The sequence below is a fragment of the Pelecanus crispus genome, chromosome 7 (assembly GCF_030463565.1).
Source record: "Pelecanus crispus isolate bPelCri1 chromosome 7, bPelCri1.pri, whole genome shotgun sequence".
Lineage (NCBI taxonomy): Eukaryota > Metazoa > Chordata > Aves > Pelecaniformes > Pelecanidae > Pelecanus > Pelecanus crispus.
The window spans coordinates 26,098,917-26,113,710 of record NC_134649.1 but is presented as its reverse complement, the minus strand read 5'-3'; the positions used below and the strand labels follow the sequence as shown (position 1 = coordinate 26,113,710).

Below are 14,794 nucleotides of genomic sequence, written 5' to 3'. Positions count from 1 at the left end.
AGCTGTAAGATGTGGGAGAATATCCCAGTACTGCTGAGTGACAGAATGAAAACCATTACCAAATGTGTAAAATGGACTTTTGTAATGAGAAATGTCAGAGATTGAAGCCACAAAAGTTTGAGGAAAAAAGAACCACACAGAAGAAGAGGTATTTGATGAAGGGAAAAATGACACCTCTTGTTATAGCTCAAGCCTCACTGTAACTGACATTACAGCTGTTAAATTATGTAGATTTATATAAATTTGAAGGGGACAGAAGAAAATTTGAGCTGGAAATGAATAGATCAATCCCTGTTCCTCACTTCAAGAGGAGTTATTTTTGTGAAAAAATGATTACCCGATTTTAACAGCTGAGAACATTTGAGTTTAATCACTTCTTGGTTAAAAACAAATACTTTATGAAAGCATCACCAAAAAGGAGCCAAGTAGAATTGCTTGCACAGCTGTTGAACACAGTGAACTAAGATGCAAGTCGGACTGGAGCCTTTATTCGCATAAATACAAGTCTCAGAAAGCTACTGGATTAACCTGTGCCAGAGAAAAGTTTAAATCAGTACCAATGCTGAATTATTTCAGCTAAATCAGAGACCAAAATTTATTTAGGGAAGTATGTTTTGGCAAAATAACCTTTCTTCTTTTGATAGTACGTACCAAAGCTGAGGGCACATGCTACATGATACTGCTTTTTCTGTTGATTGCCTCTTGGGGACAGTCACATTCATCCTACAATAGCTGATCCCCATTTCAAAGGCCAGAATGTCCCCTCCAAATGACATCAGAGCAAACCACAAAATAATTATATACTGACTGCTTGAAAATGCATTCTCTCTGTTTCCTTCCCAACATCATACTGTCACAAAGTTTCATTCACAGCTAGTGGCAAGGCACCCACTGCCAAGCTCTAGAAAGAGCTAGGGAGCTGGGCTGGACTACTGACATGTCATGATGTTCAGCCACACTGGGCATCACAACCAAATCTCTCCTTCAAAACACACACAGCCTTGTGTGCAGGGAGTACAAGAAAATCCCTTCTACTTTAGAGTCATCAGTTCATGCAACAGAACAAGCTCCAAACAAGCATGATCCATTGATCACTTGAAAACAAAAAGGATTTTGACCTTGAAAAGAGACTAAAATCGAATGTAACAAGCTCTCTGTGCATAGGAAGCAATGAAGCTTGTTTGGCTTTGGCAGGTTAGATGCCCGTTCAAACATCTTTTTAGTTTGTATAAATACTGAAGAAATTAGCTTGTTCATCCATTAGGTCAATACACTTCTCTGCCTTGGAGCCAGAGCTAAACTACAGGACCAGTTCTGCTCAGCACTGACAGACAGCACATGCAGAGAGACTTCCTAATGAGTTTACCATAATACTACCTCATGGCCTACAGCATAGTGCTCAGCACCACTCTATAAGCTTACTAAGATCCAGACTGTACATTGGCAGCAATGAAGGGGTAAAAACAAAAGATTTAAGGAGACAAAGGACTGTGGCATACCACAGAGGCCGGGCTATACAGCATGAGTGCAGCACACCACTAGACATGCCATTTGTTTTTCACTAAGAACTATATAGGTCCTAATGTGGCATGGTCTTCCCTGATCCAAGGGCCAAACATGGCCACAGGACTGCAGAGAAACCATATCCATTCCCATGCCATGCTTCAGCTATGTCTGGGCCAAACATTCCAAATCAGGCTCATGTCCAGGCACACAGACTCCAGAGCCAAGCAGTTTTTTGTGTAAAGGACCCTCTAGACGCTATGTGGATCCCTGCTTCCCCAAAGCCCCAGGGTCAAACCCATCTGTTTTACAGGCAAGACAGCCCACACCTTTTAGGGACCTACTTGAAAAGTCTGCACCTACCCACTCCAAAGTGACATCTGTCTGCAGGGCGAGCCCAACACATGTGGAGGCAGACCAGTGTGTATTTCAGCCAGAGTAGGGAAGACAGCTGGGGAGAGAGGAAGGGAAGGAAAGCAGGAGGTGGAAAGAAGGAAGACAAGAGCTCGAAGAAGGGGAAAGTAAGAAAAAAGTGACAGTTCCACAGCTATTACACTTAAAATTTCAGCTGTTCTCCAAAATGGTGGCTCCTGCATTCATTTGGATGGCAGAGTTTATTTATGTCACTTCCCTCTGCTAAGGTTTTGTGGATCATATTTCAAACCCACGTTATATTCCTCTGTTGCTGGGTTACCAGATCTGTACAAACAATTCTCTGCAGTCTGCCAAAAGCAGAGAAAGCAAGCAAATGAATGCCTGGAGGATGCATCACCCTCTGGAAGTCATCTGATGGCCCCATGCTGCTACAGATTAGTCACAACCTCACATACAGTAGAGCAAAAGAGGAAATGGTGAATCCATTAACTCTGGGGCAGCACACAGATCCGAGAACTGCTATTCCCACACACTCAGCCCCCTCCTAGGGAAACCCGGCAGTTTTCCAAATCATTAGAATTTTCTTTCAGATTAGAAGAAAAATGGTCGTAAATTCAAAGAGATAAATTGGGTATTAACACCCCTGAAACTAGCGAGTTTCTTCCAGCAGATGTTGAAATGGCAAGCAAGAATTGCTATTTGAAATGAGTAAACTGGGTGCCACGGTAGCAGAACTGCATGAAAACCCCCCTGTGACAAAACATTGATGACTGTAGGTTTGAGACTTTGAGTTTCCAGGCAGGATGTCTGCCACATCATGGGCTGCACAAACTTCCGCTTCAGGAATGTAGGAACACACAGCCATCACCCACACAGCGTTGCCCAGAAGCCCTCCAGGTTCACTCAAGCCCTCAGTAACATTGCTTTGAAGTAATCTTCCCCTGCAGTACCTGTGGAGAGAGGCTGCCAGAATGCAGTAGTTGATCCGGTGTTTCTCCTGCCAAGACTGCCTGTCCCCTGCTGCTGACCCCATTGCCATGCTCTCTGAACACCCAGACAGCCCTCCAGCCCACATGCAGAGCCTCAGCTGTAAAGCGCCCTCATCCAGGACTGCGCACTGAAGGATGCCAAATGCGACAGTGTATTTGGGTAAAGACAAAAAGAGTTGCAATAGAGACTACATCCCAGTATAGACCCCTACCGTAACAGCCAGCCCAACAGTAATGCTGTTGCCACTGCAGCATCCCCAAGACTGCTAATTCCCAGCAGTCAGGCAAGAAGGACCCCACAAATACTGTGCAGGCTATGGTTTGTGCTGTTCAGGCAGCAGTTTCACCATTGAGCTCAGCAGCAAGACTAGCTTAAGATGCTCCTCTCATCCCCTATTTGCTGCCGCTGTAACACACTCTCGTTGAGGTGGTACCTGCACAGCCACGTACAACGCGCCTGTGACCCAAATTGGGGCACTGACCTAATTCAAAACCAAAAAGAAATTTGCTAACCAAAAAAAAAAAAAAAAAAAAAAAAAAAGAGGAAAATCTGGTTCAGTTCTACAATACAGTTCACTGTATCCCCTCCACCAGGACAGCAAACACCCAGTGCTGCCACACTTCCAGGGGAAAACAATGTAGTAAACGGGACTACTGCTGCCAAACTTTTGTTTCATGAAAGCTTTGGTTTAATCTAATGTTTGCTGGAGGGTCAGGGACAGCCCTCATTCTGGGCCAAGGCACAGAGAGGCATCACAAAACAAAAATAAAACATCACGTTTCACCAAGACCCACCTCTCAGCTGAGACTATGGCAGTTTAGGGAAAACCACTACTCCAGAAACATGGGGTGGTTTTAATAATTTAATTCCACCTGAAGGTCCTTACTACTCACCTGAATATTTATGGACATTCTATTACATATGGTGTAGTGAATTTTATCAGAAAAGGCCCAAGAAGAAACTTTGGCAATTTCATAAGTAATCTGAAATCATCACTTTAAGATTATTATTATTTCTGATTTTTAAGAAAGGCAGTTCAAGCAACACTGGCAAAGAAAATGAAGTTGGCAACATGAAGCCTTACAGGTTACTATTTCTAGTACAGCAGGAAAAACCGGAATGTTTAACTTTTCAGGCTTTGTCTTCTCCAAAATAAGGACATATAAGAAAAGTAGCTTTTCCAAAAGAAAATAAGCACAGCAGCACAATTAGTAACATGCTTTGAAAGCAGATAAATCCAGTGAGGAAAATCACTGCTACTTCAATAACTAGCTTATGTGTCTGTCTATAAGGCAGACAGCAGTATATAAGGCAGACAGCAGTATATAAGGCAGACAGCAGTATATAAGGCAGACAGGAAAGGGAACAATTTCTCCTTCACTTTTGAAGGTGTACAGTTAAAACATTACACCAGTCTGGATGAAGTATCATGTATCCAATTAACTGTTACATATGTAAGTGAATTAAGCAAAGCAAAACTTCCATCAGTGATCACAGATACTGTACACTCCACCTGAGCAGTACATTCAAATAAACAGCACAAATACTACAGCCCGGGCACATATCTCCTCAGTTGCGTAGTACACCCCACTTTAGCATAATGGGAAATGAAGCAGCTCAAGATGTTTGAACATTTCTCTCAAAGACAGCTTCCAAGTCTACCCAGGAATCCTCTACAGAGAATTTATGTCATGGCATAAAGTCAATACACAATCCTTAAAGGCAAAAAACAGAAACAAGAGCCACTGCCACCCTACAGAGAAATGAAGAATCATGTACAGATCATTGCCACTCTGCCTTGTAAGCTTCCTCCCCTCCCCCCCTTTAAAAACCATATACAACAACAATATACATCACATTAACTGTGATGTGCTGACACATGCTTTTAGACTTTGAAGACAGACACAGTCTACCTGCATACTTTTACATTATTACAGAAATTAATAATTCATAATATAATGCCTGTGTTTTCCAGGAGATTTAAACACAAGTCTACCACCACTAATACAACGTAAACACCTAATCAGAAAGAAGCTTTGGACAGCAGCCAGTTTCATAACTGAGTTAATAGCTAGTTACAAATCTAACTGACATCCGTCTCAAAAGCAACTTGAAGGTACTGAGTGAAGCAGATAACCCCTTTTCCAAGCTAACCTTCCATGCCACATTCCCCTACAAATCATCGGGAATACCAATAACTGAATCCTCAGACAATCACTTTTGTGAGCTGGAGCGCACAAAGAGCTAATCCTACATATCTTCGCTGTAAGTACAGAAATCCTGGCTCAGGCAGGTAGGCAGCCCTATAATTTATACAATTAGCGCCATCGCAGACAAAGGCTTGCAGGATGACTTACTAGTTGAACACAGCCTACAGAAACAACTCTTTATTACTACATCCCCTAGAGGGGAAAAAAAAAAAACAATAAAAATTATATGTATGCAATGTGATGTAGTATTTCACTACAAGAAAGCCAATATCTTATTTCTCTGAACTAGGGGAAAACTGTGTTATTTAACTATAGTGTTTAATAAAAATTTGAAATCAATTCCCTTTTACAAAAGCAAAGGTGGGACTCAAGATAACCAGTAAGTTCACTTGGGGAGACAGTTTATATTTAGTTCTCTCAAATGAAAATGATAGAAGAAATGCAGCACATATTACCGTGAAACATATGAGATCAAGTCAGCATGCAAGCAGGTAAAAGGAAACTCAGGGAAGAGTCTAAGAATTTATCAAGGACCCTGACTAAAGAGAGGTTGGTGTGGAGCCCCAGTGCAAGGTCAGGACAGCTCCCCAGCTTCACCAAGAGGACCTGAACTGCAAATACTGGGTGTATACAGACATCTTTACAAAATGGGGTACAGCTCTGGGGATGCCATCTGCACTCACCAAAGGGATAAATCTGTGGAGGTTAAGGCTGTGACATTCTGCCGCAACTGGTGATTGTGTGCAGGTGGGAGAACCTGACCAGAAAGCTATGGAAGATCGGATGACTGTATCAGAAAAGCCTGTACTTTCAACAAACTATATTACAAAGTTCTCATGCTCAGAGCCCATTTACCTATGGTATGAACAGGGCCATGATACAGGGTTTTTCATAACATTAAACACATTAAAGTATATCCAAATCTACAGCACCCAGCAGGACAGGAAATTTTGCTGTATGCCTGCACAGCACTCGGCATAACATGGCCTTGTGCTATTGAGGTCTCCAGATGTAGTAAAGAAGAACAGAACAAGATTTATAGAGACTAGAATTGCTGTATTTTAAAAGGCTGCATGAAGTCACAATTAAGAAGCAAGAGATGGAAAGAACTCCTGCTCTACTCAGACATACCACCGTCAATCCCCTGCCTTTCCCAAGAACAAACTCAGGTAACTCAAGGTGGAGTCCCTTTAGGTTGAAGTGTGGCAAGTCTTGTATGCAAGGCTCCTGTAGCTGCGCCTTGGAAAAGCAATAAGTTGCATAAACAGCAAAGAAGATAAACTCCTCCTCTGAGAGCATGCTTCATGCATCTGCTAAAGGTTTACAAGATCTAATGCAGACCAGATTCCTCCACAGCATCTCAAGAAAGCTAAAGGAGCAATGTTTTTTCCCTGTGTAGGCTAACTAGAAGAGTCCTCAAGCTGTTCCCAGAATTACCTACCTCCCAGGTTTTCACTTAATTACAACAGGACATGCACACACAAAGCAAGTCCTTCAGAATGTTAAAAGCAAAAAGGAGCAAATCATTGCTGATCCTGCCATTTTCATTTTTTTAAAATCTCTTTCACAAGCTTCTGAAGTGTTCCAGCCCTAAAAGAATGAAAAAAAGTTGTCTTCAAGCCTTTTTCCACCTGAAAGCAAAACCATGTAATGCCCAAGTGTACACGGCACAGCCCAGTGAATAAAGCGCTACCTGTGACTGAGGCAACCTGGCTTCCATTTGTGGGTCAAGCGCTGGCTTGCTGAATGAGGTTGGGCCAGTCCCTTCACCTGTCAATGCCATGTTTCCCATCCGACCTACCAAATGGGTTTACTGACTTTTCTTTCCCTTTAGCACAACTCTATGGCTCTCACCTTCTTTTCAAGACTGCCCCCATCCTTGACTTTCACATAGCATCTCTGCTACTGCATGCTGCTGTGCTGGTCTCAAGTAGCTTTAGTTATAGCAGTACATCACTTCAGCTTGCATATTAGTTAGCAAGTTTATAGCCATGTAATTCAAAGTAGTAATTAACCTCTTTTGTTTATGCTTGTTTAACATCATAAAAGCAGAATAAAGCTTTATTTACAAAACCAAAAGACAGATAGGATGCAGGAAGTGAGGGTGTTCACAGACTCAGCTGAATTTGTACCGGTCCATTTACAAGTATTTACTTTCCCTTTGAAATAGCGTATTTTGATGTTACTTCAAATCGATTTCAAGCTGAATGAGCTAAACCAAAGACCCATCAGATACAATTTGCACTGGTCAAATAAATCCACATATATTCACCTCTTAGGCTGTATCAGATCTTTTGCAATCAAGGCAAGGCCTAAATCAGTTGAAAAGCAGCACAGGGTTTGCCTGCATGGAAACAGTCACCAAAATAACCACAGGTACAGGCAGACAAACAAGTTCCCATGGGACACACCACATAGTAGACTGGCAGGGGATCAGCTATGCTCTCATAAGGAGAGCTAACCACGTGTCTACATATCCTGGCAAGTGCCACTCTGTGCACGGTCTCTTCCTGAGACAGCACTTTTCCTGTGTTCTAGACCTGGAGAAGATGTTACATGAGAAAAGCTTACGCATCAGTTGACCTACAAAAACAGCATTTCTTCTCACAAACCTTAGTCCATGTATAGATTAGATGTGATCTGAAGTTTCCTTTTTTTTTTCAAAAAGGCCAACAACAGGGAACTCCACCAAAACAAAGCTGTGTGAACTAAAGCCCATTATATTATTTTCGTGGTGGTCCACATTAAGGAAGTCGTTAACATCACTGCAATTATTTCTCCCTCCACACAAAAGCTGCCATGTGACAGCCGTCAAAGAGGCATACTGGCCCCCATCAAAACCCAGATCCCCATCCTCTGCCCTTGCCATGCACTGCCTGCTAGGGTCCCCTCTCTGAGGAGGAACGCGGTGACAGCAGCGAGCAGCCCCAGGTCGGGAGGCAGAGCTGCACTGGTTCACTGGGGGCAGCCAAGAGGCTCCTCTCCTGGCTGCGGCCCTGAGGCCGACCTGCTACCAGAGCCTGAGGCAAAATGGGACGAGAAGAGAAAGAAAAGCATTCACCCGTTTCCCTCACACATCCCCCTGGCACAGGAGAGGGGCTGGGGGCAGAAAAGCCTTTTTTGGGTTTTTTTTTCCCCCTTTCGTGGTCTGAAAGGTAAAGGCAATCGTCTCTGAGAGCTGTCATTTTGGAGAAGGAAGGCTTTAACCGCGCAGCCTGGAGCAAGACTGAGGCCTGGTCGCCCCGCTCCAAATTCTGCCGGGCGGGGTGGGGGGGGGGAAGGGGGCTGACCCTCCGACTGCCCCACAGCAGCCCCGGGGCCCCTCAGCCCACCACCCTGGGCTCAGCACCTGTACCGCTCCCACCTTCCCCAAATCCCCTTCGCCCGCCCCCCCAACCTGCAGCGGCCGGGCCCGGGCCGCCCCGCAGGGCGGGCACCTGCCGCCGGGCCCCCCACCGCCGCCTCACCTCCTTCAGCTGCTCCATCTCTGTGCGGATGGTCTCGTACTCCAGCTCTAGCTCCTCGTACTGCTGCTTCAGCTGCTGCTTCTCCTCCAGCACGGCCAGCCCGTACTCCGCCGCCTGGATCTTCTCCCGGGTGGTCTCGCCCAGCTCCTGGAACAGCCGCTTGATCTCGCTCCGCAGCCACTCGGGCTCCGACTCCATCACCAGCCTGGCGTACTCCTCCTCCTCCATGGTCAGCGACATGTCGGCGGGAGCAGCCGCCGGCTCCCAGGCGGCGAGGCGGGCGGACAAAAGTGCGAACGCGCAGCCCTTCTGCCGCTCCTAACAGCGCCGCGACCCGCGGGCGGCCATGGCAGAGCCTTTTCGGGCTGCCATCAACGGGCGACACACCCGCTGCACTGCGTCGCGAACCCCTCACGCCGCGCCGCCGCCGCTGCGAAACTCGCCCCAAGCGCCGACCGCAGTGAAATCATTCAAAAGGAACGGCCGGCCCGGCGCCCCGCGGCACGCTGGGGCCGGTAGTCCGCGCCCGCCGCCGCCCCGCGGGCCGCGTCGCCCGCCGGACTACAACTCCCAGCATGCACCGCGAGGGGCGGTGGCGGCGGCGAGGGAGAAGAGCGGCCCCTGCAGGGCGGCGACGGCCGTGCCCGCGGAGCGGCGTGAGTGCACCGCTGCGGGGGGGCGGCGGTGGCAGGAATACGTCCGTTGGGAAGGGCTGAATATAAACTTTAACAGTCTGATCTGTCAGCTACGGTATCAAAAGCTAACCCTAATGTAGCCCAAGCGAGAGTGCAGCAGAAAATGCACCACCACGCACACATCTCTGGCGGCTAGCTCCTTGCTAATAAGTACTTTCAGGACGGTTGGAAGTCAGGAGGCGTTAGAAGCAGTTGAATATAAAAAGGTGAGTACTGTGCAAGGGAGATCTAACAGCAGCCACGCGTGGGGACAAAATCATGGTTGTGGTTAGATGGTTCCCATTTGCCGGAATGGACAGTATCATAGGCTATGCCAGCATGGAAAGAACAAAAGGTTAACATGAGAGGTAACTGGTGTCAGCCCTCCAGTCCAAGAGCTACCAGTATCTCATTCGTTACCGGTGTTCCACCTCTCCAGTGCAGTTCCTGCTTCGAGTAGTTCTCCATCCGCTGACGGGGAATAAAAACTGTGTTCCCTAGCTTCATCCTGAGGATAAGCACATCCACGGGACAAGATGCTCACCTACCATCGGACTGCCTGATAGGAGGGAAATGTCACAGCAAGTTCAACTGGCATAAATCGTTGTGAGAGAGTAATACTTGGGCACCTTTACCATGCTGCTTGAAAAAGGAGTTGCCAATCTGGTAGGAAAATGTGATCAGCTGTTGCTACAGGTTACACCATTGGGCAAGTATGGTGGCAAAGGCACAGCAATTTGGATACTCATTTCTCCACCATGGGTAGAATTAATTTGTAAAACATAATGAAGGCTGAACAGAGCCAAACACCTCTCTTAGCTGGACCATTATAATTCCTAAGCAGCTCCATAAAGGCAATGTGAATGTGCCCCTGCTTTACACCTGGGCAGGGGAGAGGACTGGATCACCTCCCCATCAGCAGGAGAGTTTGTCTGGCTCCCCTGCTGCTTCACCCTCCTTTAGTGTAGCAAATGCAGCTCAGAGTTTCTTGCAGTATCAAAAATAACTGGTAATGAACTGGTAAGCAAATGCCAAACATAATAAAAACAATTATGTGCTTGAGCACTCCACAAGGTCTAGAACATAAAGCAATGTATTTGCTCGCAGCTGCAGGGTTTTTTCAAGCTACCTTCAACTTCTGCCTGTGTTCATCACACTCTGCCCTGGTACATAGAAACCCTTATCCCTTTAATATGCTGTATAATGGCTGAATACAGCCTCTTAGTCAGAAACTGCCTCAGCCAATTTTTCTTCAGGGCTCTTACACTGCCTGGAGCTCCCCATGCCTCATGTGCAGGGATGTGTTTGTCTTGTAAGCACGAATGTTGTTGTCCCAAATGGGGCTCGTTCACCCAATGTGCAATAAGCCAGTCTTCACACACTGAGACAAGATACTGTTTATTCACAAAGTTGTGCAAGTGTGGGTGCTAGGTGGCTTTCCACAAAGCTAGCACACCGAATCATCAAGTCAGCATCTATTGATACACATTCATTACCATATTTAATTCCCTAATACATATGCAGTGCTATGATTGGTTAAAATCTCTTCATCTAGTATTTAAATTAGTGAGCATGTTCACTTGTCCTTCAATTTGAGTCTGGGGTGTAATTGTGGTAGGGGGCTCATGAGTCAGTGGTCACGATCCCCTGCTGCTGGAGTTACCTTTCCCCTAATTTCCTTCTTGGCAGATCTCAAGCAACTTTTCATGGTTTACTGATCAAGTCAGTAATACATCACCTAGACTTCTGCTCTCAGACAATCTGTTCACTAAACAAAAGCATAGTTAGGGTACAATAGACATCTATAGCAACATTGGTTTTGGAGAACAATGTTACACTCAAGTCACCTGGATCTAAGAAGTAGCAAGTCGATGTCCTCAGCCTGCAGTGCGTATGTGAAATTCCTTTAGTTTTTTATTTTCAGAATTCCTCAGGGAAGGGTTGTTTTTTTTTTTAATAGCAAATAAATATCTGGTTGGCCTAAGCCAGAAAATACTTGCATACCCACTCTGTAATCAATGTTGGTATCAGTACGGTGTCAGGTTTTTATGTTCCTCTGAAGCCGTGTCAGCTGCATGTGCCAAAGCTCATTTAAAATTGGCATCTGTTACTTTTAGGTACTACCTGGGGCTGCCTGTCCTCTTACATAATTTTCAAATGGTGCAAAACACACCATTGTCCTCAGTAGATTTGAACCATACAGCCTATATACAGACTATAAAAACTCCAGGCAACCCCATTTCATGAGAAACTATTGAAATATGCTTCTCCTCCATCACCTCCTAAGAGAACTGGTAGGCTGGCAGCAGCCAAGGACAGGGAGAAGACCATCTCTGCTTCTCACTGCCCCAGCCATGGACTGATGGAGAAGAGGGGTGGCTGGTGGGCACAACTGCCACGTCATCTTTCTGTCCTCATTTCTAACTTCTACGCAAAACCTGAGACTTCAGCTGGTTTTTTTCAAGGAATGTGCTGCATTGGCAAATTCTAGTATTACACCCCAAAGGGATCCATTAAAACCCAGGCAGTTACTTCATCACGAATTGTGCGGATTTGGATTTGGATACTGAGAGGTGCCTCTGACAGGTGTTCTCAGTGGGAGAAGATGCATCTGATGAAGAACAGATTAAAGAGATAGGCAGAGTGTCACTGAGAGTCACTTAAGTCTTATTTCCTCAGAATTGCTTTTAATCCCTCAACTCAGGTGTCCCTGGGAATTAATGTGCCATAGGCAACACACTAGGAAGGCAGACAAATATATCATAAATGAAGTGTAAATTAACAAAATCCTCTTCTTCCAACTCAAACCATACTACAGCTCTGTGGTGGGAATCTTGCACCAGCTCAGAATACCTTGAAACCCACCAGGGAGGTGAGGGATGCGGAGGCAGCCCTGGGCCTGGCAGGGGACCTTCATTGGACCTCACCCCCTAAAATCCTGCCCCAGGGACACTCAGCTGAGGTGGCAGAGCCGTCTCCTGCTCCTGGTCTGCTCAAGCTCTCGTGGCCTTCAAAGCAGTGCTCCCCCATGGAGTTATCAAGAAACGCCCACATTAAAATGGCAGTAGCTGCAACTCACCATTTCCAGATGAGATTAATGTGAAAACAAAACTTTAATGCTATTTCCATAAAGCTGAATTCTCATGTAAAGGCATCGTCACACTCTTGCACTGGATTTATGCTGCTGTACCACCACGACCATCACTGTGCAACCTAGAACATTTTTAAGGAGTCTAATCATCCTGATTCCTTTTCAAACCCAAGTGAGGGAAATAAAAACATTGTATCTCAGATTCTCCTCCACACTATATTTTTAAGTATTAGGATTTCTTCTCAAAGCTGTTGCCGATCATGTTTTTCTTTTGTCTGCCCCTGCTAGGTAGCATTGCTAATCCCACACTTTCTGAGCCTTCACTGTGCTCAGGTTTTTCTCTGCAACTTCAGACTAGAACAAATTAGCTACCCTTCAGTGCTCCTCCCCTTCCAAAACTGAAATCTGCATATAGTGTCTTGCTCTCAGGACACAGAGCTTCAGTTCACATCCTGAATATTGCTGGGCTTACAAGTAAATTGTGAGACCTGACCAGTTTTGGGGATTAATAGAGATGAGCTGATCAACTCGTCATAGCACAAATGACTTCATTGGTTAATTATTTGTTTTCTAGGTAATTTTTAAAACTAAGATCTGTTGCTAAGTTTCACACTTTGTTATTTTGATAAACTGCCCAAGATGCAAATGCAGCAGCGATTATAAATATTATAATATTATAAATATTGCAATAGCAATAGCTATTTCAAAAACATTTCTGCACAGTTTTAGAAAACTGGAGTGGCCTGTCAAAGCTAAGGCTCTCATCATCGTTCAAGGTAATGATGCAGCATAATAAAACCGTGTAATGAGTGCACAAGCGCAGCCTGGTCCATGCCCATTGCCTCCTCCTGGGCACAGCCAGAGGCCACTGCCCATTTCCGGCACCGTTCACTGTCCCCAAACCCCATTAATGCAAAGGCTTAGCTGTTACCACACTGATTCAAGGTGTCATGGCCAAGTGCATTTACGGTGCTATAAGCCTTACACAATAGGTGGAGAAGGCAGACTGACGGTCTTTTTTTACTGCTGAGATTTTAAAGCTAACCACTGAGCATAAGGTGGTAGAATCACACAGGAACCATCTTGAATACTAAAATAAAGTTGGGTAGTGTTTCTTCTTGTGGGAGTTAACCCACAGAAAAATTTTTCCCCATTGGAAAAATCACAGTAAAGGCAAAGCCCTGCAATGCTAGTTTTATTTAATCTGAGTCCAAACCCCTAAGCACATAGGCACTCTAATCCAATGCTGCAAAATATTCAGGTATCTACAGGCATGATCAGCTTTGAAAAAGCTGAATTTTCTGATAATCCCTGCTGAATGAATGTGGAAAGCCAGCCTAACCTGTGCCTAAAATTGGGATGACTGCAGACATTAAAATCCTCAAAAACACCTTTCTTTTTATATCTTACTTTGGATTAGGTCAAGTGTACTGACATAAGGTGTACTGACATCATTGTTTCATTCTCCTTTTATCCACCTCATTTGTGTACAGCTCAGCTATAGCAAATATCAGAACAAAACATCTTTAAACTGGCCCTGAAACAGCCATAAGAAACCCTGGCAAGCAGTCCTCAGTTCCTTCTCTAGTTTTCTATTTTTTTTAGTTTTTCTAGTTTTCTAGTTTTTCTATTTAAGAAAAAAAACCCAACAAAACTTTAGGGGTAAGAACACTTTGGGACTGTCTAGGTATGGTAATGACTGTTCTTAAACAAAACATGCTTCAAAATAAGAACCTGAAAGGCTCAGATGGCTTTATTTATATATTTATTTTCAAGAGTCTGGTGAGTTCCTGGCAGAACGCTGCTGGGGGTAACATCCACATGCAAGAAATGAGCAGAGGAATTAAGAGACGTTTGTCATGAAACTGAGTTTTTAAGACGTCTAAGAATCAGGAGAAAGAGGCAAACTTAAACTTGGACATTTGATGGAATGCCTGGGCTGGATTTGGGGAGCATACAACAACCATGGGGATTGCTCCTTGACCTGAATGGTTGGATATCCAGCCTGATAAGCACTTGGCTTACTGCCAGAAGCTGCAAAGGAAGAATGGCTGGAGGGTCCAAATAACAGCATGTCTGGCTCACTCTCTGCTAGGTGTAGCAGAGAGCAGATGCTCAGGATACTTCCTCACTCTGCCAGGAGGGAACAAGCCAGAGAGGAAAAAAACTCACTCCCTACCCCCCAAACATCTCCCTGTTTTCTCCTCCTCCCCCTTGCACTGCAATCAAGCCCAGCACCTCCTTCAGAGCTACCTACAGCTTCTCTAGACCATGCTGTGCCCTCTTGCTTTTCAGCATTTTTCTTCCTTGGTCTCATTCACCTGAGAAAGACTCTCCTGTAGGTCTGCAGAAAGGGACAGGTCATTCCAAGTGGTTGACCTCTTCTCAATTGAACTGCAGTAAAGGACCATGTTTATGCTTCATGCTGCTGAAAATGTTCCTTTTAAATCATCTTTGCAAATCTGATTGACAAGCAATAAATGA

General features: G+C 45.0%; 1 protein-coding gene across 2 annotated transcripts in view; it reads right to left on the bottom strand.

Moving 5' to 3' along the window:
- BICD2 (BICD cargo adaptor 2) overlaps nt 1–8,785 on the bottom strand; it is a 91,882-nt gene extending 83,097 nt beyond the window's left edge. For both annotated transcript variants that reach the window (XM_075713700.1, XM_075713699.1), the window contains exon 1: nt 8,546–8,785. In XM_075713700.1, the coding sequence (XP_075569815.1) occupies nt 8,546–8,785 (240 nt within the window). The remainder of the gene's footprint in view (nt 1–8,545) is intronic.
- Between the last annotated feature and the right edge of the window lie 6,009 nt (nt 8,786–14,794).